This window comes from Myotis myotis, unplaced genomic scaffold (genome assembly GCF_014108235.1).
Source record: "Myotis myotis isolate mMyoMyo1 unplaced genomic scaffold, mMyoMyo1.p scaffold_m19_p_9, whole genome shotgun sequence".
Taxonomy (NCBI): Eukaryota; Metazoa; Chordata; class Mammalia; order Chiroptera; family Vespertilionidae; genus Myotis; species Myotis myotis.
In genome coordinates, this window is record NW_023416401.1 from 78033199 (window position 1) to 78058985 (window position 25787).

Genomic DNA, 25787 nt, shown 5'->3' on the forward strand with positions numbered 1-25787 from the left:
TTTAACGATAAACAAGAAGCAATCGCCAATCCCAGCAAATTCTTTTCTATTACCCAGAAAGGATGATTTCAGAGTTCCTGCTGGTTTTGTTGCTGTTTAATTTTTTTTGGAGGGCATGTTGGAGCGCGTGTGGGGCAGAGAGAGTATTACTATTACTGAAAATGCTCCTGAACCCCTGAGTTGTCAGCTGTTTTCGTTGTTTTTCTGGAGGCGAAGATGTACTTTCAGCTGCAGTAGGCAGAACGCTAAAAATCCGCTAAAAATCCGTGACCTCAGTTTGGGGAGCAAGTCTTCCCACTCCACTCAGTCAGGCTGGGGACATGAAGAACATTTGCTTTATCTTTGCCTTTTTTCTAACTCCTGAAACATACAACTGTTTTCTCAGAAGACAATGAACAGAAAAGTTTGGTCAAAATGCAGCCAGTGCTACACTACTTTGAGGGCCTGGGTGTGCAGAGGGCAGAGGGCAGCCTTCTGGAGCGTGGCAGGCCTGCTTCTGCTCCGGCTCTTCACCTCAAAGTCTGTTTTTCAGATCTGAAGACATGAGCGACATGTATTCCCCAAGATGTATGATGCAGTGGTTTCCAGAGTCATAGAGAAAAGCCAGCTCCTGTGTCCTCTCCTTTGCCCACAGAGAGAATAGGTGGGAGTCAGGTGGTAAAACAAGTTCCCCAACGCTGGAGCCTTGTCCATGAGGGGAGGCGCAGGGGGCTTAGACCTGGCCTTAGGGAAACCTTCCCAGTGGCCAAAAGGGACATGGAAACAAGCTGTCCGCGCTCTGGTCAAGAACAGTGACTGCTGCTAAATGGGGGTGTTGTCCAGAAAAGGGGTGCAGGGGACTCAGCTCCCACTTTCTAGCTGTGAGAACCCAGTGAGCCAACAGCCTCAGTTCCGGTGTCAGCGTGGCTGAGTGTGTAGGGATCGGTGCCTCGGGTGGACCCGCCACGCAGGGATGAGGTTCGCTGTGAGTTCCATTCCCGTGACCTCTGCTTTTTTATTTGAAAAATAAAATGCAATTAAAAGCATTTCCATTTATGGAAGGGAAGGCAAATGATAATAGTTGCGCTTGACATAAACGGTTTAATAAATCAAAGTGGCCTCAATCTAGTGTCTACACACATGCAGGAGCGTAACTCGAGCTCAAATGTGTACAGAAGAGAACAAACACAGAGGTCTAGCTTTTACTGCTGGGAGACCCTTACTAGTGCAGCAAACGTAAATATGCCAGCATTTTTTTCTGGAATACTCAGGGAATTCTATGATGGCCAGGGGCTAACTTGAGGTTATTATTATTATTATTATTATTAAATGCTGGCACTTTGCAAATGCCAAGAAAGGCTGAGAACATTATTTGTAGCAAGGGTAGGGTCCTCTGGGAACCTCTGGAAGTTCAATTCTTTTTGGAATTCTGCTGAAGTCGTGCATGATTTGGCCTAAGATTTGATGAGTGTTTTTTGAAGATGAATGGGATCACTTTAGGAAAGAAAGTGATGACTACAATCTCTGTCCCCATCTTTTGGATAAATAAGACAAAAATCTGCTTGATGACTCTCATAACAATATCCTTTGAAATTCAAATGACTCCAGATCTGAAAAAAATCCATACATTTTCCTGGAGGGAATTGGGACCATCTATAAAGTAGAATGGTGAGAAGGGGTGGACACTACACTGGGCAGTGGTAGAGGGGCCCGCTGCTCCTGGGGGCGTCTTCACTCAGGTTCCCGGTACTCCAGGTGCACGTGTGGGCCAGGAGGTAAGGGATACCAGAAGCAGCACAATGGGGCTGGTCTGAATGCCTCCACCAAAATCCATCTGCAGGTCAGAATCCTGGGGTGCAGGGGAAGGCTTTAAAAAATACCGATGCTGGGGTTCTACCCAGACCTGGTGGGTCTGAATCGAGGTGGGGCACGGCTGCTGGCAGGACTGGGAACCACTGCTTCTCGGCAATGACACTCTAACACTGTCCATCTTCATTCTATGAGGAACCAAGTATTCAAAGCATGGCATACTTCAAGAAAGCTCTTGATTCAAGGCTCCCAGGAAGGCGTCAGGACCCTTTTTGAGGTCACTGAAATGTCTTATAGTCAACAAGTGGACAAATGGGTGATGTTTAGAGGGCTCTCCTGTCTGATGTCCTGAAAGGTCCCTGCTGCCCATTGCCAAGGAGCAGCCCAGGACGCTGGCAGAGGCTCACCGGTCAGGCCATTACAATGTGACGGTTGTAGCCTTAAGGCAGGGGCATCAACATGCGATCAATGATGCTTAGGCTCAAATACTCATGTGAGTGGTCCTAGCATACCGTGTTCTGAACTCAGAGGTCAACTTTTCATGATCACATTTGTAAACTTCATTGGATTGGTACTGGCTACCATTTTGAATAAATATTTAGGCTTTGGTTTTTTGTTTAAATACATTTTGTTGATTTCAGAGCGGAAGGGAGAGGGAGGAATTAGAAACATCAATGATGAAAGAGAATCACTGACTGGCTGCCTCCTGCATGCCTCACACTAGGGCAGTGATGGCGAACCTTTTGAGCTCGGCGTGTCAGCATTTTGAAAAACCCTAACTTAACTCTGGTGCCGTGTCACATATAGAAATTTTTTGATATTTGCAACCATAGTAAAACAAAGACTTATATTTTTGATATTTATTTTATATATTTAAATGCCATTTAACAAAGAAAAATCAACCAAAAAAATGAGTTTAGAGGGCTCTACTATCTGATGTCATAGGTTCGCCATCACTGCCCTAGGGATTGAGACTACAACTGGGGCACATGCCCTGACCGAGAATCGAACCGTGACCTCCTGGTTCATAGGTGGACAGTCAACCACTGAGCCACGCTGGCTGGGCTAGGCTTGTGGTTTTTTTAAAAAAACTTCTGAACAACTTCATCTGGTAAAAACACAAACCATCTTTTGTTAGATACCAGGATAAACTTTATTTTCTTACAAACTATAATGAAAACAAAACAAAACATATGGCACATAAGTGCTGTGTTTCTACTTCATTAAATCATCACAGTAAATCATAATTAAGGAGAAAAGTAGGGTCAACTCGAGTCCAGTGGCGGCATCCGTGGAGCTGTGTGCTTCCCCGGGTGGGTCTTTGCTGCGGTGTCCGGCACAACACACTAGCCTGTGAAGGTGAGTTACACATAAAGGTCTCCACCGTCCCACGGGCATAAGCCCAGATGTGAAGCATCAGGAAAATTAAATAAGAGACAGCAAAATAAAAATCAAACAACACACTATACCTTAAATTACCACATGTATCAAATTTTTTCCTTATTTACATGTACTCAATATTGTAGGCCTGAAAATATAAGAAAACATTCACTTAGGGTGTATGTCATACATAGAGATTGAGTGCAACTAAGACGGTGGTTGTTTACGTTGAATTTCCCTTCAGATGAGCACATTCCGCTTCAGTAGACGTAAAGGTAGCATGGTTACATGTAAGACATCACAGTCGTTTTAAAGGACTCCTCAAACTCCAGGTGATACAAGTATCACAGTCAGTGAAGCACGGGGGTGGCAGCTGAGGAAGGCGGGGAAGATGTGATTTGTATGACTGTGGATCCACCTGATCTTGTTTGTCAGGCGGAGGATCTGATCAGTGAGCCCCTGGCAAAGTGAAGGGTGAACCCCTCCCCCTCCGGCGGATCTTAGGAACTGCAGTCTTCATTCCACCAAGACACTGTGAGCGTCCCTGACTCAAGCTAAATTTCCTCACTTCTGTGTGCTTAAGGTTTTACTATTTTTAAAGACGTAATCATTTTGTGGCATTACTATTTTTTTTTTTTATGTACAAAAACCTACTCAGTGAGACTGAAGGACATCAGCGTGCAGAGCACTGAGGGAACCGGCCTGGTCTTGCCTGGGAGCCATCGAGTCTTATCCATTTGGGGCCATTAGGGCCACGGTTGTGTACGGATGGCTGGCCGCCCTACTAATCTGACTCAGGTGGGTCCCCACCGAATGCGTGACCCTCCCAATTTTGCTGAAAGGCATCTATTACAAAACATAATATTTGCTTTTCTAAGTGAAAAAGAAAAAAAAGACTTGATCATTTCAATTTTCCACCCCAAATAACAAAATGATTCACGTCCACATGATTGCAAGCAAACCTGGCTGCAGATCCCCACTCCCCCACTCAGCGTCTTCAGACCACAGCGCAGGAAAAGCTCCAGCTGCAAAACCGCCGGTTGTGAGCTGAAGTCCCAGGGCCCCTGGAATCATCAGGGATGGCAAGAAGGCCTAGCCATTGGCAACTTACAACGGAGTTTCCCGCTGCCGGGCCAGGAGGACTGGGTCCTGGAGGTGAAACGGAACCAGGGCGCGGAAGTCCAGGGGAGCGCAACACGCCTTCCAAGTCCCATCACTGGGACTGAAGCCAAGTCTTCTGTGGGGGCGTCTAGGGCCTGAAGGTGAACTGTTCTAGAAGCTACTTCCCCTCGGGGCCTCCGTGGGTTTCCAAGCCCAGGAACATGCAGTGGCCTTTTCAGCAGGAACAGGGGACTTTGTAAATATGAAAAAAAAGCAACTCAACCCCAGTCTGGAGTGTGAGTGATGGGCCAAACCATGCGAACAGAAAGTCCACATCATGAAGGAGGTGTCTGTGTGGGGGGAGAGGAAGATAAAACTCCTGACATTTGCTGAGACAACAGAAAATGCTGTGACTCCCAGTCACCCTTTACATTGCCAGTCGGCCCGAGGGGCGAACACAGGCCCGCCTATGGAACAGCCCCGAATGACCAGGGCTCCGGCCGGCTTCTGCCTCGGAGCATTCCTCATTCTCTCACAGTCAGACGGTGCTTGGGTGCTGTCGCGGGCCTGGGCCTCCAGCCGCACCTGCAGTCCCCTAGCACGCAGACGAGCAAGTTCCCTCTGGAAGAGAAGGCCCGCCCTCCTCGCGGGAGCCTTTCTCAACTGTCCCCAAAGGAAGCCCTGCTCCTGGGTCTGCCTGTCTCTCCTCCAGTCAGGTACCAGGACCCCAACCCGCCGGCTGACAGAAAGAGCTGCTGGCTGGAACCGCTGCTCTGACGCTCTGACGGGGCGAGTAGGCTCAGAGGGCTCACGGGAAACGTGACAAAGCAGGCTGGGGGCAACACTCATGGGTGCAGGGCAGAGGGCAGAGGAGAGAGGGAGAGCACCCATGCTGGCCCACCCAGCTCCTGCCTGGGGCCTCGGCCAGCAGCTGCCCACCCCCACTCCGTCTCCACCCCATCCTGAGCCGGGGGCTTACTCTGGTCTGGGCCTGTGGGCTGTGAAACCACCTTACGGGTAAGGACTGCACAGGGTGGTGGGCCAGACTCCAGACTGAGACGGGCGAGGGCCCAGGTGAGAGGCAAAGGTGTCCCCACTGATTGATTTCTGTCTCACACCCACAGACCCCAGCAGGGGCTGGGAAAATGCTGGCGGAAGGTTGAGCTTTCCATTGCTTTCTTTTTCTCCTTTTAAAAATAGGCGCACTGTGCATCCCGCAAATCCTTGCTTGGCATCTGCTACCCGAGAGCTCTGTGATGGGAAGCATTTCCGAGGCCCCTGCGTGGCCCTCTCCGGGCAGCGGGCAGGCCAGCTCAGGGCGGGCACAGCCTCTGGAGGCGGATGGACATCGCAGGGTGCAAGTCCCTCCCCCAGCACCAGCGAGGCTGGGCCCTGAGTGGGCCCTTGGGAGCTCCCTGGCCTATGGAGCTCCCCATGGACAGGGCCCTGCATTTCTGGAAACACTGAGTGCGTGACAGGAGTGTCACTGTCGCAACAGAGTGCCTCCAGGACGCTCAGGAAAGCCTCTCCAGTTAGTGGGCCACAGGCACCAGGTGGCAAAACAGCCCCTGAGGGAAATGCCTGGGCAAAGACCCCAGGGAAAGCCCATTTCCTTGATGATGAAATTTCTGAGTAGACCATGAATTCTAACGTAAGAACTAGGAAAATCAAGGCAGGGAAAATTCCTCAATCAATTGCACAGTTGCTTTGCAGGCCCCTCTGTGAAGCAGGCTTGGGTTTATCGACGAGGACAGAACCTGGTACAGAACCCAGTGGTCCTGCGCCCTCCCCCAAAGCCTGGCTCCTCTCCGCGGTGCCTGCCGGGAGCAGCCTCACCGACGCCCATGCCAGGGCTGCTGGGTCTCTGTTTGTTGCTGACTTTTTCTTTTCTTCATTTGAAGGCCCAGGTTCGTGCGGTTGGGGGGCAAGACCACACCGCCTGGTCTGAAAGTCCAATCGGCAACTTTCCCGCGGGGTTTGTCTTCACTTCAGGAGCCGGTTGGCAGGACGGCCTCTGAGGGCACCAGCCCAGCAGTGTCCGGAGTCTCTGGGTCTGGAGGTTCTGGTGGGGCTGGGGGCTCGGCCATCTCCCGGCTGAGAGGCGTGAGGTAGGCACTCAGGCTGGCGGCCAGGGCCCTGCGAGGGAAGCAGAGAAAGGCCGAGTCATGGCACCAGGCGAGGCCCTGCGGGCGGATACGAGAGAGGGTGTGTGGACGCCTTCCCAGTGCTGGGAGTGCTGGGAGGTTTGTGGAATGAATGAACAAAGGAAGGTATTTCCTCCCAGTCTTTGCTCTGGACCTTCCTGAGCCATATAAGAAACGATGAATCTTTCTGAAATGGACTCAGCCTTACTGTCCAACCCACAGGTGAAGAAAGAAGAGAGAAGGCGTGTGATGACAGTAAAGGGAGGAGGAGCCGAGGAGGCAGCACTGTCCAGTCAATGAGGAAGCGAGTGCGGCTCCCGCTCCCGGCAGTTTGTGGCTCCTGGTCAGTGTTATCACTCACATGTATTTACATATTCTCATTTTACAGGAGCTACAACTCGATTATCCCCCCAAGGATCTGAGACCAGAGGCCAGGACTTAATTGCTTCTCTGCGCCCTAGCCAGTTTGGCTCAGTGGCTAGAGTGTCAGCCCACGAACTGAAGGGTCCCAAGTTTGATTCCTGTTGCAGACTCCATCCTGGGCCCTGGTTGGGTGTGTGCTGGAGGCAACCAATGGATGTCTCTCTCACACATTGATGTTTCTCTTCCTCCCCTTCCCTCTACTCCTTCTCAAAATCAATGGGAAAATATCCTAGGGTGAGGATTAACAACTATCCTATATAATAAAAGCCTAATATGCAAATTGACCAAACTGCTGAACGACTGGTGTAACGACCGGTCACTATGATGTGCACTGACCACCAGGGGGCAGACGCTCAATGCAGGAGCTGCCCCCAGCTTGCAGGCCTTAGGCCAGCCAAGGCATGTTCCAGTGTGGAGCCACCCGATCGCCCCACCAGTTGCCTCGCAGTGGGAGGCAACCTGCGGCAGCAGTGGGGGGCAGGGCCAGTGAGCGGGTGGAGCCAGGCTGGCCAAGTCGGGTGCCAGTGGGGGCCCCCTGATCCACTGGTCTCCCACAGATCAGCCCTGATCGCCAGCCAGGCCTAGGGACCCTAGCCGTGCACAAATTTCGTGCACTGGGCCTCTAGTAAATAAATAAGTCGCTTGTCTGAATGAATCTAGATGAGCACTGAGGGGGAGGAATAGAGTTACTGCCTGCGAGGCTGCCGGCTGCCTCCTGGGGCCGCTCTGCGGGAGCGGGAGGAATTCGGGAATGCCTGCTGCAACACTCGGCCACTGTTGCGGGTGGAGCCTGGTCTCCCGGGGCCATTCTGCGAGAGGATCATTTCATCACCCTTCTCCCCCTCATAGTCTATTTTTAAACCCAGCTGTATCTCACCCAGGCTTCCGGAACAAACCTCAAAAGCAGGTTTCTATGCTCTTCCTGAGATGCTTCATTTCTGGGGCATTGGCCTTTGAAGTTTTTATTATCTGACCTTATTGTTTCTAGGAAGAGTCTCGGAAATCAGTACTTGCAAACATGCTTGGGCCGGAGGAGACAGCCCTCCTCATGTCGGAGACTCAGGGCTGTAAGACTCCCTCGCGAGGCCTCTCTCCTCTCTTCTGCCCCCAGTGAGGTCGGCACAGACAGGAAACATCCTGGGCCTCTCTCCTGTGTTCACCTTTAAAAACAGGCTGCTTTGACAAAGGCAATGCAGCTACTCTGTCATCTATGACAGAGATGGCATTGGTAACAGGCATCTCTTTGAACCCTTGTAGCTGAAGGTGAAGGTGTGGTACCAGCATTCAAAGGGGGGTGGGGGGAGTAAGGGGGGTAGGGAAGGGAGGCAAACACACCTGATTTAATCCCAGATAACATTCCGTTTTGAATTACCTAACATTCAAATTGCCTAACACTTCACATGATCAACAGGGAACCACCCCACCCGCTATTGTAATCAGATCAATTGGGAGAGGGGAGAAAAAAAAAAGCAAGTGAATGAAAGAAAGAGCTATTCAAAGATAGGACATTAAGGAAAGGGAAAATATTGAACCCCTCCACAGCCACCCAGGGAGGCAGCAGGTGGGCAGTGATGCCAGCTCGGAGGACCTGCATGGGCTCTGGGCAAAGTGGCCCCAACCGCCCAGGGCAAAGGGCAGGCCACTCCCCAGGCGGAGCCTGCACCACAGCACCCCCTGCGTTCTCCAGTCCCCACCTTTCGGTGGCACACCCTCAGCCTGTGCTGGCTCCAGCCGTGCCCACCGCACCCTGTGATTACTGGGGGTGGGGGGGCGGTGGCAGCTGTGGAAGGAGCAGGTGGGTGACAGGGGAGACAATGCCATGCACTTGGCCTCTCCCTCTTTTGGGAAGCTGGGGGTTCAAAGGCACTGGAGCCCCACTCACCGCATCTGTGCCAGAAGCAGGAGGGTGTGCATGGATAGGGCGGTCCCAGCAAATCAAGAATTTTGCATGAAGCCCCCAGGCTTTTGTACTGCCCTGCTCTGCCCAGCCAGATGTGTGCACCCAAGTGTTGTGGCTCTGGTTGCCTCTGGAACCTGCCCTGAGTGAGCCAGCTTTATTCCAGCAGTTCCTGGACCGGGCCAAAGCCCTGGCTGCGGGGAGGGAAGGGCAGCTGGGCTGGAGGGTCAGCTCGCTGTGGCAGTGCTGCTGTCTGGCCCGCAGGTGTGGCAAGAAGTCTGGACCAGAACTTCCAGCTTCCATATTTACTGAGACAGTGATTGGAGTCTGTGCCATGAGTCCCACTGTGGACAATACTGTTAATAAGACAGCTTGGCTTGGCCAGTGTGGCTCAGTGGTTGAGCGTCGACCTATGAACCAAGAGGTCACAGTTTGATTCCAGGTCAGAGCACATGCCTGGGTTTCGGTCATTTTTATTTTATTTTATATTTTATTGATTTTTTTACAGAAAGGAAGGGAAAGGGATAGAGAGTTAGAAACATCGATGAGAGAGAGATATCGATCAGCTGCCACCTGCACACCCCCACTGAGGATGTGCCCGCAACCAAAGTACATGCCCTTGACCGGAATCGAACCTGGGACCTTTCAGTCCACAGGCCGACGCTCTAGCCACTGAGCCAAACCAGTTAGGGCTGGGTTTCGGTCTTGATCCCCAGTGAGGGGTATGCAGGAGGCAGCTGACCAATGATTCTCTCTCATCATTGATGTTTCTATTTCCATCTCCCTTTTCTTTCTTCTCTGAAATCAATAAAATAATATATATAAAAAAATAAATGACAGCTTGCTCACTGATGTTGCCCACATTATTGTCGTCGCTATCATCATCCTCATCATTTAGTCTCCCTCCCACCTGTCCGCCCACGGCCCAGGCCCCCCAGAGAGTGTTCAGCCAGCACCGGACCCCTGGATGGGGCTGCTGTCAGTGCGCACGGGCAGGGCCTGGACCCTAGACCCAAGGCAGAAAGCAGAAGCCCACAGAGGATGGCACACCTGCCCCCAGGCCTGGCCTGCCCTCTGGGTCATAAACCTCAAGATCCCCTGGTTCTCCACCCTCTGTGCTCCCCCGGCTTTTGTCTGCTCTTCCTCCCCCAGCTGTTCCATTCATCAGTCGCCTGGACCACGGCCTTCCCATGCAGAGGCTCCTATTAAGGCAAGCAGTCAAAGGCCGGCCCAGCACGCGTGCCGGGTCTTATCGGCCCATCTCAAGATCTTGCTCCTCCCGGCTCCGGCAACAAAAAAGGAGGCGGCTCCCGGTCCCCGGCTCCCCAGGCTCCCCAGGCTCCCCACACAATAGGGCGGCAACAAAGACATTTTCGGGGATGGCAGGTGTTGGTGTCGGATTCCGCCCAGAGTGCAGGAGCAGAGAAAAAGCGAGGCTGGGCTCCCTGGGCAGTACAGACATGCAGGGGCAGGACCGGGGCAGGGCCCCTTGGGAGGGGAGGTGGGAACAGAAGGAACAGGAGGGCACGTTTCCTCGAGGTGTTAGCCAGGGAAGGAGGCATGTTAGTGAATTTACACGCACGTCCCCAAGGGCAGGGAGGTTGAGCAAATCCGCTGAAGTGTCAGTCTTACCTTGCTCAAATATGGCAACGAGACCTTTACGTATTTTAATCTGAAGGGAAAGAACATAAAAATCAAATGAATACAGCCCAGCACATCCATAGCCCCACTTGATAATGAACACAGTGATAATAATACATTTATTCCTAGGTGCCTGAGAGTTGTCACAGTCTTAGAGATCATTAGGAACTGAAAAGTCGCTTAAAATTCAACTTGGCAGAACAGAGTTCTAACTGCTGTCACATTTATCCATGCAAAAGGAAGGCGACAGTAGCAGTCCCAGGGTGTATGAAGCAGATGCTACCAGGAGCCCTACAGACACTGGGTAGCACTCACTGCTCTACCCTTTTTCCTGCTGCCCAATATTTCCTGACTGATTTGCTCTATACTACAGTCAAAGATAAGAGTTTTCAAGGCAAAACAGAGTCAAAGGTAAGAGTCTGCAAGACAAGTATTTGAAATTAAATGGATGGCCTACAGAAACGAGGGATACCCTCTAAGTGTGCATGTCTACAGGTCCGCAGGTCGCACTTTCCGTTTCTGAGGTGGACACAGTGTGTTCACACAGAGCCAGTGTCACTGTGCGGTGACAGTCCCAGGGAGGCAGCACAAGGCGTGCTGTGCGGCGGGCGGCTGGGCAAGGGGATTCCGCCGTCGGTGGTGCGTGGGACCCCACGTTCGCCCTCACTCACGGAGCAGTGGGGTCTCAGCAGCCAGGCCTAACTGGAGAGAACCTGGGAGTTTCTGGACTTTGACATGTTTTCTCCATCACCACATCGTCCTGTTTCCCACGTGGGTTTTCCTTAGCAAACGCAGCCTCTTTATGCACCCAGCCATCGCTCCTCGCCCTGACCCCCCAAATGCTCCCGAGTTCAGTGTCACTGGGCCACCATCAAAGCCAGACAAAGGACGCTTATCAGTGGCACAGACTGCTGTCTGCCAAGGCTGGCACAGTGACCAGGGCCGTCTCTAAGAATGAGAATGCCCTCGGCATGACAGACTTTCCAGTGGGGCTCTCTGAAGAAACTCGGACCTTTACGAAGCTGTATTTTCTAATCTATCGATGAACATTTATTGCCCCACCAAGAAGTCATTCGGGGTTAGGAATTTCAGGATAAATAATCGGTCATGGATGATCTGGTAGCATTCTCTGTCCTACTTGATTTCCAACCACTGTTAACTCTGCTCACCACACTGATTGTGCTCTAGGAGCATACGAAGTTCTTGGGAGGTGTTAATTGCTGGTAACGGACTAGAACATTTCCCGTGGGTGCTCTAGATAATGTGATTACTTAGGTTTCCTATCCCCGCTGCCACCCCCCATGAACTGTGTGTGCCGTGGGCCCCATTTCCTCTCATGGGAGACGCAAACATAGAACCACTCTGCATGTGCCTTCCTTGAGTTGAAGAGCTTCAGCTTTTCAAGGCACCATGCCATGGACCCTCTCCAGTGTGAGCCAAGGGGGTCATGGAGGGGCTCCTCGGTCTCTCTCCCTTGCAGCCCCCTCAACCCTGGTTATGCTGGGCGCAGAGGCACCCGATTGGTAGAAACCAAGAAAACAGATGGCGCAGCAAACAATGGAGGCTTGTTTGTAATTGCTGATGAGGATGGGTTTGCGTTTCTCCCCAGCGTGTCCCCAGATGCAGCCTGGTGTGGTGGCTGGACCAGACAGAATGTCTCAATAACTGCCAATCCATGGGTGAGTTAAGGAGATGCAAAGACAGAGACAGTTGGGGGCTGCCTTAATGATTCCATGGGGCTCAAATGTCACTTGCCCTTGACACGCAGGCTGTGTGGCCAAAGGGCGGGGCCTATCCTTGGAACATAGGAGTTGGCTGTCAGCTTCCTGATACATCCCCGGGGTGAGCACGAGGTACCCACTGACCAGGCAGGGCTGGAGGCACCAGAAGAGAGCACCGTGCTTGGGGATGAGGGACGGAAAGAGAATAGGCGTGTGATGCTTGGGGGTGCGGGGGAGGGACACAAAGACTAGTCATTCCAGCCTTTATTCACTGGATATCCCATATGTGCAGGTGCTGTTCCAGGCTCGGGGCTACAGCGGTGGAGGAAATGGAGGATGTCCCAGCTCTGGGGCTGTGGTGGAGGAGCTATGGCATGTGTTCTAATGGGGTGGTGTCACCGCTGGAGGGCAAAAGTATCTTATTCCTTATGCGCATAAAGTTCGGAAGTAAGTACAATAAACAGACATACAGTGTTTCTGTGGTGTTTCAGGGAAGGGGACAAATTAGGAAATAAACGTGCCTCAGAAGCCTCCACAATGAGAGTGGGGCAATGAGAGACAAGGTTGAGAGACACTGGGTTATGGGGTTAATATGTGCCTTTTGTTACTGTTATTGTTAATCCTCGCCCAAGGAGATTTTTTCCATTGATTTTTACAAGAGTAGAAGGGGAGAGGTAGAGAGAGAGAAACATCCAAGTGAGAGGGACACCTCGATTGGTTGCTTTCTGCAAGCGCCCTGACCAGCGCTGGGATCAAACCGGAAACCCAGGTACATGCCCTTGACCAGGAGTCAAACCCGCAACCCTTCGGTCTGAGGGCCGATGCTCTAACCACTGAACAACCAGCCAGGGCTAATATGTGTCTTGCAAGGTTTTTCCTTTTTTTAATTTTATTTTTTAATTAAAAAAATCTTTATTGTTGAAAATATTACATATCCCCCCCCCCCCCCCATTGACCTCTTCGAACCCACCTCTACTCCCTGCCCCAGGCCTTCACCAATCTGTTGCCTGTGTCTATGGGTTATGCATATATGCATTCAAGTTCTTTGGTTGATCTCTTCCCACCCACCCGCCCTCCCCCTCTGAGATTCCACAGTCTGTTCCATGCTTCTGTGTCTCTGGATCTGTTTTGTTCATTAGATTCCACATAAGTGAGATCATGTGATACCTGTCTTTCTCTGACTGGCTTATTTTGCTTAGCATACTACTTCCAGGTTAGTGGTGCTGGGAATCGGGAGCTGGCCCTGCTCACATCTCAGAGCAGCTGAGTGAGAGCCCTCTAGGAAGAGCCCTTCAAATGTCACTTAGACGCCAGCGGGCCACTCGGGCTCAGACTCAAGGAGCGGAGCCCAGAGAATCTGACATCATTCTTAGAGAAAGATGCCTTACTTCTGTGGGCTCATGTGACTTCTCTGATACTCGGGATATCAACAAGGATTTAAAGGAACACAGGAAACAATCATCTTTGGTGGAGATTTTCTGTGTTCCACATAGCTCTGCCTCGTGGAGGCTTTTCAGGAGCTGTAGGGCCTCTCTGTGGCATGTTTTCTCTGGCTGTACTCACTGGGGTAGCAAACAGCAAGGATTTGAACTGAGTTCTTATCTCTGGGGAAAGGCTGCCATCCAGGACTGCCACCTGGGATGAGCTGGGCAGGGTCGGACAGGGAAAGTGGCTGCCTCGCTCTGGGTTCCTGTTACTGAACAGTCAGTGTGGAAAATGATTAACTGGTTCAAGATAATTAGGGAAGGGAATGGTTTTGAGAGCTGGCATGGATGAGGGAAACAGTGGACCAGGGTTCCAGCTTTCGGCGAGTGCTAAACATCCTCCCAGCAGGAAGGCAGACAGAGCGGAGATCAGAGAGCTGCCGGGGTATTCAGACCCCTTGGAATGGCTCTGAGGAAGGGAACAGGTGCAGCCAGGGATGGGGTAAGCCTATACACTCAACACTGGCAACCAAGATCAGTGGGAACTGGCCAGCCTAATTAACATTTCCAAATGGCCCAAGGACGGCTTCCAGTATTTCCAACCCAGCAGCAGTGGCTGTGTCCTGGCCCTGGCTCTGGGCTCAGCTTCCTCTTTTTGGTTGTTGGTCTTCCCCATCAGCTTTGGACCAAAAGGTGAGCAGGCAGAGGGAGCGTGTGATGATGTGCCTGCATGTGCACAGGGACCAAGCCAGCAGGTGGAACACTCCTGAGAAAACTTCCCTGACATTCTTCTCTTCCTCTTCTGCAACTATAATGTACTCTTACAGATATACTATTGGTCAGGTGCATTAATTTGTGCACATTGAAAGGAAATTAAGTAGGATATTTTAATATCGCTATTCATTTCGTGCACATTGAAAGGAAATTAAGTAGAATATTTTAATATCGCTATTCACCCTTTCTCTATAATAGAAGTGTCAACCAAATTCACGATCGACAATGACAGATGGAAACACATGCATACGATTGGTGCCAGTGAGAGCTTTATATGTATTGCGCATGTGCGAGTCAACTTAGCCTTTTATAGATATAGAATAAACTTGCTTAATTAGACCTGCTTTCTGATATAGCTAAACCTTTTCCAGCCCAGTGAAGCACCCCAACTTCTCTTTCAGGTAACTGTCAGCAACACAGCAGTAAATATCAACACAAAGCAGATTATTATTGTAGATCACAAAGGGAGAACAAAAGGTAAAATATTTAACTGCAGCAGTGTTTGACTATATTCTTCGCAGTGAGAAAACCTGAAGTTATTTTTAAGGTCCACCATTTCTTACTTCTTTGCAGTCAGGTCAAATTTCTAAGCTTTCTAAATCTCCATTTTCCGGCTAATGAAAAGAAAATAGGATTCCACCGAGTCTTCTATCTACCTACTCCAAGACTTCTGTGAGGATCAAATGAGATGAGGCAATTAAAAACGCTTCACAGACATTTGGTTACAGTGTTAAATGTTTCTACCCGGCTATGAAGCAAGTCATGTTCCCGGGTTGAAGAAACTCCAAGGAGGCTAGTTGCTAGGGAGAGAAAGCCAGGTATTGCTATGTGATGTAATTTCCCAAACGGTTGGACACTTAGCATATTAGCCTTTTACTGTATATATTTAGATGACTAAGATTAAGTAAATTATAAATTTAAAATTAATATTGGTGTCAACTTTCTGGATAGACCCTCCTGGAGAAAGAGGTTCCTAGACCCCCTCACTACCTCACAGAACAGGAACAGTAAGAGCTTAGTTATGTCGAGCCACAGTGGCAGCTGTTTCTTCTACCAGTTGTAACTCACATCTAAAAATGGGAAAACACTACAGAAATGTTTATAGTAGCAATATTCATAACAGCTAAAATATGAAAACAACTTACATGGCCATCAACTGGTGAAGGAATAACCAAAATGTGGTCTGCCCTTACAATAGACTATTATTGATACAGGCTATAACACGGATGAACCCGGAGGACACGCTAAGTGAAAAAAGCTGGTGACCAAAGACCACATACTGTGATATCACTCTTGCGAAGTGTTTAGAACAGTGACGGCGAACCTTTTGAGCTCGGCATGTCAGCATTTTGAAAAACCCTAACTTAACTCTGGTGCCGTGTCACATATAGAAATTTTTTGATATTTGCAACCATAGTAAAACAAAGACTTATATTTTTGATATTTATTTTATATATTTAAATGCCATTTAACAAAGAAAAATCAACCAAAAAAATGAGTTCACGTGTCACCTCTGACACACCTGTCATAGGTTCGCCATCACTGGTCTAGAATAAGCAGACCCAAAGATAGAAAGCAGACTTAGGTTGCTTAGGGTTGGGGGTGAGGTAGGGAGAATGAGAATTGACTACTAGTAGGTTTGTTTTTGTTTTTAGGGAGGGATAAAAATATTCTAAAGTTAGATTATGGTGATGGTGGCACACCTTGTGAACATACTGAAAATGGAATTGTACACTTTAAATGGGTACATACCAATTGTATGGCATGTGAATTATATCTCAATATGCTGTTTTTAAAAAGGGAAAAATAAAATTGAAGGGAGAGCTACTGCTATTAATTTCCCCAAAATGACACAACAGAAGTGGCTCTGAGTTCTAGGGGAAAATACCCCCACCCCCACGAACCCCTAGGGAGGCAGGGGGACCGGGCGGCTACGCGGTTTAGCAGCTGCCACCAGCATGTCTCCTCCTGCACCGGCAAGCAAACTTAACCATCTTCAAAGCAAAGTAAATGGAGCCAGCCCTCAGGTAACACACTACCCTGACCTTCAAGGTCCCTCTCAGGCTTATTTAACTAGACCTCATCTGTTTTGTTATAAGTGGAGGTAGGATTACAGTGTGACTTCCCCCAGGACACCTGGGGTTTTGTATGCAGCGCAGGAGTATATTTTAAATTCCCAATAATCAATAGCTCAAGAATATGCAGCAGTTACGTTTGTGGTGACGTGTGGGAGAACGATGAGTGATGAGTATCTGTCTCAGGAAACATTGAAGAAGCAATGGAACTGTCTGGTAGCTTCACTGATAGAAGCTGTCCTTGGTCTTCAGACATTCAGGAAGCTATTTTGGTCCATAATTAAAACCTTTTCTACGTGTCAGCCCTCCCTGTGGTGCTCCATTTGCACTCTAAAATAGAAAATACTCCGGTTAACTGCCAACCAAGTTTTCAGGGATATATGCTGAGGGGAGCGTGCCTTGGTCATACAGCCTAGGAAGCAGTCCTTCCTGCCTTTGGGGAGGAGCGTTTAGCCTTTGCCACAAAAGAAGGGCTCGTCCCCTCTTCCCCGTTGTTCGTTTCCACGAGTGTGTTCCCCACAAGGAGGGGTCCTCTCTGAGTGGGGTGCAGTGAGTCTTGTTGGGAGCAGAGACTTAGCACTTGATCCTTGGCCTTGATATGACCAGCCACTTGACAATGAAAAACACACAGCCCTTCTCAGTTAAAAACTGCCAGAGAGATACTCATGCTCTCCTGAGGGCAGATGGTGGGGCTGGTGTTGCAAATGTCCACACATATGCAAAGAGCTATTACTGTTCACTGACTGTTCTAGGACAGGGGTGGGCAAACTTTTTGACTCAAGGGCCACAATGGGTTCTTAAACTGGACCGGAGGGCCGGAACAAAAGCATGGATGGAGTGTTTGTGTGAACTAATATAAATTCAAAGTAAACATCATTACATAAAAGGGTACGGTCTTTTTTTTTTTTTTTTTTTTAGTTTTATTCATTTCAAACGGGCCGGATCCGGCCCGCGGGCCGTAGTTTGCCCACGGCTGTTCTAGGGCCATGTTTGTAAGAGTGAAACAGTGCCCGGGAAACTTGTTCTCATAGCCTCGCTCTTCTGGATAATGGAGTCACTGTACGTCTCTTCAAACAATGTTCCGTGATCCAGGGACACTCATCTACCACGGTTCTTCACGTCCACTCACTGGTCTAAGACCACCGAGTTCTGGGACGCGCGTCTGCAGGGTCTTGGGGGGGAGGGGATATGTGACTGCAGGTCAAAACTCTGTCATCCTTTTCACTTTCTCCCTTCCAACCCAAACCTCCCCATACAAAGAGCTGCTGTCACTGTGCTCCCTTCACCTGTGCAACCCAGGTCAGGGGCTGCCTTCGGAGGCACTGGGGTGAGGAGGCCACTAGTGGGCCCCTAGGGAATGTTCAGGGAGAACCTTGTGGGGTCGCCACAGGCTCATTCATTAGTCAAACATGCCGCTGTGCCCAGGGACAGGAATACAAGGGGAACGGAATATCATCTAACCAGTCTCCTTCCAACCCCCCTATAGTACATCCCCCCTACAGAAGCCCAGAGTGATTTTTTAAAACAAGAATTCTTATTATGTTATTCTACTGCCTAACACCCCCCCCCCCCCCCCCCAAAAGCTGGCCATCTCACTAGAGCAGTGGTTGGCAAACTCATTAGTCAACAGAGCCAAATATCAACAGTACAATGATTGAAATTTCTTTTGAGAGCCAAATTTTTTAAACTTAAACTATATAGGTAGGTACATTGTTATTAACTTAATTAGGGTGCTCCTAAGCTGGCCTTTGCTAAAAACGTCCTCAATCTGACTGAGGTACATTCGCTGAGGTCGACCCCTTCCAACTCTCCCATCCTCAACTCCTGCATGAATTGCGTGCGCGCCTCCCCCCCCCCCCCCCCCCCCCCGCACTGCGTATCTTGTGGCCTGCCTGCAAGGCGTCTCTGTCGACCGACGACCAACCAACACCCCCCACTTCTTCTAACACCACTTCTTCAAAACAGACTCACCCAGGCCGAAAACGACTTCTGCACATGGGCCACGAAGTTTCAATTGCACTGTATGTGTGCGCCCGCACGTGGTATTTTGTGGAAGAGCCACACTCAAGGGGCCAAAGAGCCGCATATGGCTCGCGAGCCATGGTTTGCCGACCACTGCACTAGAGTAACAAAGTTTCCCAGCTGGCCACAGGCTGCTCTGACTTGCCTCATCCTCTTCACACCCTTGCTTACTCTGCCCTAACCACAGGGGGCTCCTCACTGTTCCTGGAAAGCTCCTGCCTCAGGGCCTTTGCACTTGCTATTCCTCTGCCTGGAATGCCTCTCTCCCCCCACCCCACCCAGTTCTAAATGACTTTCTCCATCACCTCTTTCATGTCGTCCCTCAAATGTTCCCTTCTCAGCGAGGCCCGCCCTGACCCCCGATTTAAAGTGCCACCCGATGTTATGTTTCTCAGCAGCTCTCCTGCTCCTTTTGCTTTTTCTTCTTAGCGCCCCTCAATATTCCAAATGTTTATGGAATGAATGTCTGCAGGCGACGGCCCTCGTGGGTTCCCATCTGCTTAAGCTGTAGCAAAGGTGCATGTGTGTCCCAGGAGCCAAGCCGGACCTGAGTTCTAATATGTAAACATGGCTCTGGCAGTCACCATGCTGGGTAACTGGGTAAGGAGCAGCCAGTCTCGGCCCATGGAGTTCCATTTCTGGCTGCTTCTTTTCTTCTCTGTGTTGATCCCTTCCCTCTGGGACTCCTGCCCCTGATGGTCTGGGTCAGCGCACATCCCCCTGGTCAGGAGCCTGGCCTCAGAGGGCACACCTGGATGCCAGAGGCCCTGGCGCTAACTGGAGTCGGGCTGTTTCTTTAGCTACTTCTCTGAGCCCTAGGGATGTAGCTAGGCAGCAGGGTTTCCCTAACTACAACGCACGGGCTCACGCGAGCCACACAGTCTGCCCAGCGTACCTCAGCAGCCACGCAGGGCAGCCGGCACCTCCTGGTCCTGCTGAGGTTAGGGCTGGGGGAGCAGGACCTCGCAGTGCGTCCTGGAGACCGCAGTGGCTTTCTCCAGCATCAGGCCACCTCACAGGTCAGACGGTCCGGCTCGCGAGAAGGGAGATGCTGGCTGACGGCACTGGCCCCAGCTCCCACCACGGGAACGCTGAGCGCTGGGGGCAGGGCCCTGGTGAGTGAGTGCCGGTGGGTGAAATGTGTCCTCTGTGCATCTGGGACTTCACTGTCTCCTATTGTTAAAGTGGCCAAAAAGCAGGGTTCTGCCTATTTTTCTAGGCACCCTTCACAGGGATGCTCCTGGGCTCCTTGGGACTGAGAGAGGACTTTCGGCAACGGCAACGCCGTAAGCACTTCAGGTATTATTTTAAAGTCAATTGGCATGCTTCCCATTTTAAGGGATTTTTTTTCAGCCTTTTGAGAGACTTTAAAGGCTAATGGGGAAAAGGAACCAGTTTTTCTCTTTATTATGCTCTTTAACTTCCTGGTTACCATCATATATCCCTCTGAAAAAGAAGAGTATGAGATATTCTCTTTTTCCGTCAGCAGACCTAAATGTTCCATCTGGCCTCTGCTTTGGTTTGGTTTTTGCTAAATAGAAAACCAAGCGAAGCCGTTGGGTTTTCCAGGAAGCCACCACCGAGGCCGTACGTGTTCCACCTGCTGGAACCAGGACACGAGGCCACAGCATTGGTGCCCAGGAGTGTGGACCTGGGCGTCAGAAGCGCCAGGTTCTTTCGAAACAAAATCTCAAGGTTATTTCAAATAAGCTTTAATTAAGAGTCATTTCCAAAAATTGTCTCTGAGAAAAATTCTTAGTACCTGCCGGCCATCTCTTGGCAACTGCTGCAGTGTCCCCAGAGCCGTAATTAGCAGTGAGGCACTTACAACCCTGCCAGGACTGAGGAACCAGAGCTAGACGAACGCAGCCATTCACAGAAAAAGCAGCATCTTCACGTTCTTCCAAAGGAACAAATGAACTGTAATGTCCGCACTTTAGAAGGAATAATCTCAGGTCCTATCTTTTTCTGGAAACCTGTGAGGACCCCCAATCTCTGCACCTGCCCTGGGCAGGAGCGCCCCACCGGCTCTGACAGGAGTCCTTTCTTCCTCTCGTCTCTTCCTACAGTTACTAGCCTTTATATTCTTCTTGTCCAGGGCCTTCCAGTTCTCAGACGTCTTAATTTCCAGCCAATGTGAGAAAGTGGAAATATCTAATAGATATTAGGCAAGTTTTCATTTCCTCCCAGGTTCATAAGGCAGATGGCACAGCCCAGCTCAGGGAAATCTCAACCCAACTGCAAACCATCGGCTGACTGGCTTTTCTTCCCTTTTGACTGTATCTTTTTAACATGTGGCTATAGGTTGGAGCTAACTAATCTGGACTTATTAATCATTAGCCATTACGGGAGGCTCATGAGTATGTGCTTCTCCCTAACAAGACTTCAGGCTCCAGAAGGGAAGCAGAGGCAGGGCACAGGCCTCCAGAGCCTTTGTGTTCCCTTAAAACGCCCGGCTCAGCCCTCCTGGTGGCAGCTGCCAAGGGAAGGGAGGGGAGGGCCATTCAGAGATGGTGCGATTGACAGGGAGCACCATAGTGTTCTGTCAGGGTCAGTGGAACACATGTTTGTCTCATCTCTTCCTTCCCTCTTCCAAAGATGATGTTGAAGACAGTAAAGTTTTTAAGAGGAAAAAGGGGTGAAAAAGCACAAGGCAAAATGTGGTGCTAAAGGGGGCAATTGAGAATTCTCTTTAAAATCCTCAGTAACATTGAAGAAAGCATCCTGCACCAAGTGTCAGTTATTCAAACAGCATCACCCAGTCCGTGGCTGACCCAGGCTTTCTCCAGGGCAGTTCTGACCACACTGCTTATCACTAGTCCACGTTCCCTAGGAGACCAGGAAGGGAGGGGGAGAGGTGCATCACCATTACAGGTGTTTGTTCTGCATCCGCATCAGGCCCAACACACACCTGTGGCCTGGGGACACACCTGTACTGCTTAACGCAACAGCCTGACCACTTTCTGTCACATTTCTCTTCTACTCCTTTTGCATATGTGATAAATTATATGCATCATTCTCTAAGGCAGCGGTTCTCAACCTGTGGGTCGCGACCCCTTTGGCGGTCGAACGACCCCTTCAGCGGTCGAACGACCCCTTCACAGGGGTCGCCTGAGACCATCCTGCATATCAGATATTTACATGATGATTCATAACAGTAGCAACATTACAGTTATGAAGTAGCAACGAAAATAATTTTATGGTTGGGTCACAACATGAGGAACTGTATTTAAAGGGCCAGAAGGTTGAGAACCACTGCTTTAAGGGTTTTACAGTCTATTAAGATAGAAGAAACATACAACATGACAAAGACTTGCATAGGCTAAGAAAAATCAAGATATAAGTACCAAGTGAGATGGCACTAAGGCAAGGCCCTAACCATGACTGAGAGGCCTTGACTTAGGATAGTGGTTCTCCGTCCTGCTTGCATATTAAAATGCTCTCAGGAGTTTTTAAAAGAAGGTCCCCAGGGCCAGACCATAGCCCAGACCAGGAAATCCCAATGCCTGGTGTGGGGACAAAGCATCCAGATTCCTACAGCTTCACAGGTGAAGCAATGTGCAGCTGTCGCCAGATCCAGGCGGCTCAGCAATGGGACTGTGGGTGGTTAAAAAATTCCTATGGCTGCTTCAGTGTATTTTTAAGAAGAATGCATTTTAAGTGTTGTTGTTTTTTTAAATGTCATATGCAAAGGGGGTCAGAATTGAGGCAGTTAGGGTGTGAAGAAAGATCTGGTCTGGGTCTGGGAGGGATTATTGGGTGGAAGGACCGCACACTCAGAGCAGTCGGTTTGCAGGGCGTGTGGCTACACTTGCTTAGCCATGGACACCTGAGGGTGCGGGGTGGCAGCCGGAGCTCCTGAACAGACAGGGTCACAAGAGCACTTGCACTTAAAGGTAACTTCTGGAGTATCCGAGTGAAATTCTGAGATTCAGTCCTAGTCTTTAACTGATATTAATACACCAGCAGCTGTGGCTCTGATTTCTGGGACTATCCCACGGGGCGGGCACGGGGCCAGCATTTTCGTATGTCCTGGCCCTGGCTTGCACCTCTCCTTCTAGGAGACAGGCTGCTAAGAAATGCACCCAGGGTCTTCTGATAGTTTCTGTGAACTTAATATAATGATTTTGTTGCAAAGAAAAATTACTAAGGTCTTTTCTGTTAGGTTGGTAAAGCTTTCTAAGCGGGCACCTGTGCAATTCCTGAGCGTGAAAGGTGAAAACGTGAAGCTCTGTACAGTAGCAGCAGAGGCAGCAGCATCCGGAGACCAACTCGGACTAATCTGCTTTAAGCTCCAAATACGACCTACATTACAAGTGGCAGAATCTGATGGTGCCTAGTGAGGCATTTTCTCCCACTTGTTCTAAATCCTGGAGCCTTCACAGTCTCTAGCCTGTCATGAAGGAGGGAGTGTTTCTGACCATATCTTGGAGAAATCATATGTTGTTTTATGTAGGGCTAACAAATAAACAACGATCTGTGCTCCCTCTGCTGGCTCCCTATAGCAATATTAAAGCAGGAAGGACCACAAACAGTGCCGGCATCCTCAGCAAACACTTCTCTTATAGGGAGAGGAACCACTCATTTTTCTTGGTTTTAGACATTCTTTGAGAGAAATTCATCTTTATCACCTTCTGACCAAAGCACTTGGAAATTCTTAAAATATGATGTTAAATTAGACATACCTGTAGTTCACATTTACCAAATTGTCAGCTGTGACTGTAATAGTAATTTGGGGATCATTTATCAACAGACACAAGGGGATCCCTCCCAGATCTTAAGGTCCAGACACAATCATTAAAGCAGTCCTGAAAAAAAACCCCTCAAGTCCAAGCTAAAGTTTCTCTTTTCTCCTTTTGTTTTATAAGAGCAGCTTCCCAAAAGTAAAGATTTACACTATTTATATCCTTTCTGATAATGTCAAGCATTAGACTTGATTTTCCAAATCATTAGCATGCAGAAGAATGACCTCATGGTGAACAGATGCACTTGGCTGTGAGCGGCAGCGATTACATCAGCCCCTCCCAGCAGTCGAGGGCGCCCGTGCCCGTTAACCCTTTAACGGCTCCTTTGCTGGCCCCCTTCATTGGAAACATGCTTGGAAACACAAACTTAGTCCCTTACCCCAATGTGTGTGTGTGTGTGTGTGTGAAATGCACATATGTACATACATAGAACATATCTATACACACACGTGTAGACATATATATGCAAACACACACTCGTGTGTGTGTTAACTGCAGCCAATAGTTTAACACTGGCTACCACTCAGAAATTGCTGGTCAATAAGGAAGGAATCAAAAGGAATGCAAATTACAGGGCTAGGTAAGAAAGCAGCTCCAATCCCGGTTCTACAGTGGGCATTATTGAAACAAGGAGTGGGCAGAATAGATAGGAGGTACGTGGTATTGTAAAATAACCTTTTTGCATTGGCAAAATAGGTGTGTAAAAATCCTCTTTTAAAAAAGCTGAGCACCCACCTATTAGCCAAACAACAAAAGACCCTGCCTCACATCTGTGGTTGACAGTGAGTCATGAATAGAGGACACAGTTGGCCACTGTGACCATCTATGGCCGCCTTGGGTGACAAGCGACAGCACTGGGGCAGGGCGAGTCTGAGGAGAGGGCACTTCCCACTTGGCACATCTCTTACTTACAGCGAGGATGTAAAGCAACATCAGAGTCCCTCCCTCTAGAAACAGGGGCTGCTTGCTGCTACAAAGCCAGTGTGCAGTGAACACAGCGTTCAGGTTACTCTCCTTCTGTGTTCACAACAAAGCCCTTGGACAAGGATACAAAGAGAACCCGAGAGCCCCTCGCTCCTCAGGCTGTGCATATGCATGTGAGCAGTAGCCCAAGGCCTGGCTTTGGTGACCCTGCTGGCCAGGATGGCCGGGTTGGGTCGGATGGGCACTGTGGGAGCTTAAGCTGCTCGGGGTCAATTTTTCCAACTGGCTTGCTGCTTGGAAGAGCAGACTGCCCCTCAGTTTCTTAGTTTAAGCTGCTCAGCTCCTCTGGGTTTGATCACACTCGCCCCAAGATAATAAAAAACACTGTGAATAAGTGAGAAGTGTTTTCATCTGTAAAAGTGGTAACAGACAGGGGTAGGGATTCCTCGAAAGCAGAACCGGCACGGGCATGGGGCGAGGAGGTGGCTCTGAGAGTGCGCCTATGCGTGCTCCACCCTCACTGCGCTGCCCCCAATTTCAGTTCAGGTCAAGTTCATTTCTAGTTCCTTCTTAATCACTGTGGTGGGCACATAGGCAAAGCATTAAAAGAGAGAGAGCATTATGCTCTGACACAAGTCCCATTCATGGATTGGTGTGATATGCATACAAAAATTTTTATCACTCAACACCCAATTCCCTAAACCCTAAACAGTATGAAATGTGATACTGGTGTAAATAACTTGAAAAAAGAAAGGAGCAGGATTTGTCTTGATATTCCATCTTTGGTTTCACGTTCCTTTTGTACAGGTTCCAATGCCCACACTTCTGAGCTGTCAGAACCTTTATCTGTTAAGGGACTTTGGCAAACGCGATGTTCTTGAAGAAGCTTGCCAGTAATCGTCTTTAAACTGCAGGTCTTAAAAAACCCAAATGACTCCTACAGTCTCACTTAAGATGTTACCTACACACTAATTTAAATTGGTTTTAATAATCTTAAACTTTTGGGGAAAAAAAATCAAATTTATACAGAGGCTAAAATATACCTAGAAAATAAAGTTCATCAATATTTGTTTCAATAGTCAAGAGCCTTAAGAATGTAACAGTTGAACTGATGAGTGCAAATATCTATTATTTAATCTCTTTAATTTTAAGAAACAAAAAGGTTTCTCAAAGCACTGAAAAATTAAGCCCCAAATCATTGTGAGGGTGAAAAAACCAGAATAATTATCTTTAAAAAATTAGCTTTGCTATAGATCTTTCATGGGCTTTCACCAAGAATTAGAAACAATTTTAAACCTCTACCTAAACTGGGTATGAAATCTTCATTTCCCTTGAAACTGATTTCCTTTTGGTTTTAGATGGAACGTTGGCAGAGTGTATAAAAGAATTCAATTCACAGCTGTTCTACCTTTTTAATGTAGGAAACATTAATCAAAGCTTTAAGTTATAAGCTTTTCTCATGTTGCTTAGTATTCCAGTTCAACAACGATCAATAGAGGCCATCCCTGTGTTCCTCGACGCCTCACCAGGAAGCAGGGGCGTGATTATGTAAATCGCATGGCTCTGCTCCCTTGGCCAGCTTGCTTATCTCCCAGGCCTTCTGCCTGCTGCTCCTGGCTCCCCCGGCGAGTGCAAGCCTCTCCTCTTATCTCCCAACAAAGCTGGGAGAGGCGAGGACTGAAGCCAGCGATGTTAAACAGTGATGCATGGCTGATTTTATTTGTAAGT

The 25787-nt window shown here is 49.2% G+C and overlaps 1 protein-coding gene across 9 annotated transcripts in view; it reads right to left on the bottom strand.

Annotated features, from left to right (window-relative positions):
* Positions 1 to 2917: 2917 nt before the first annotated feature.
* Positions 2918 to 25787, bottom strand: part of RALGAPA2 (Ral GTPase activating protein catalytic subunit alpha 2) — a 304655-nt gene continuing 281785 nt past the window's right edge. For 8 of the 9 annotated variants that reach the window (XM_036321186.1, XM_036321185.1, XM_036321180.1 and 5 more), the window contains one exon: positions 2918 to 6405. In XM_036321186.1, the coding sequence (XP_036177079.1) occupies positions 6386 to 6405 (20 nt within the window). In that variant the 3' untranslated portion in view covers positions 2918 to 6385. Of the gene's footprint in view, positions 6406 to 10365; positions 10406 to 25787 lie in introns of all 9 variants that reach the window. The other variant, XM_036321182.1, reaches the window with a different exon arrangement.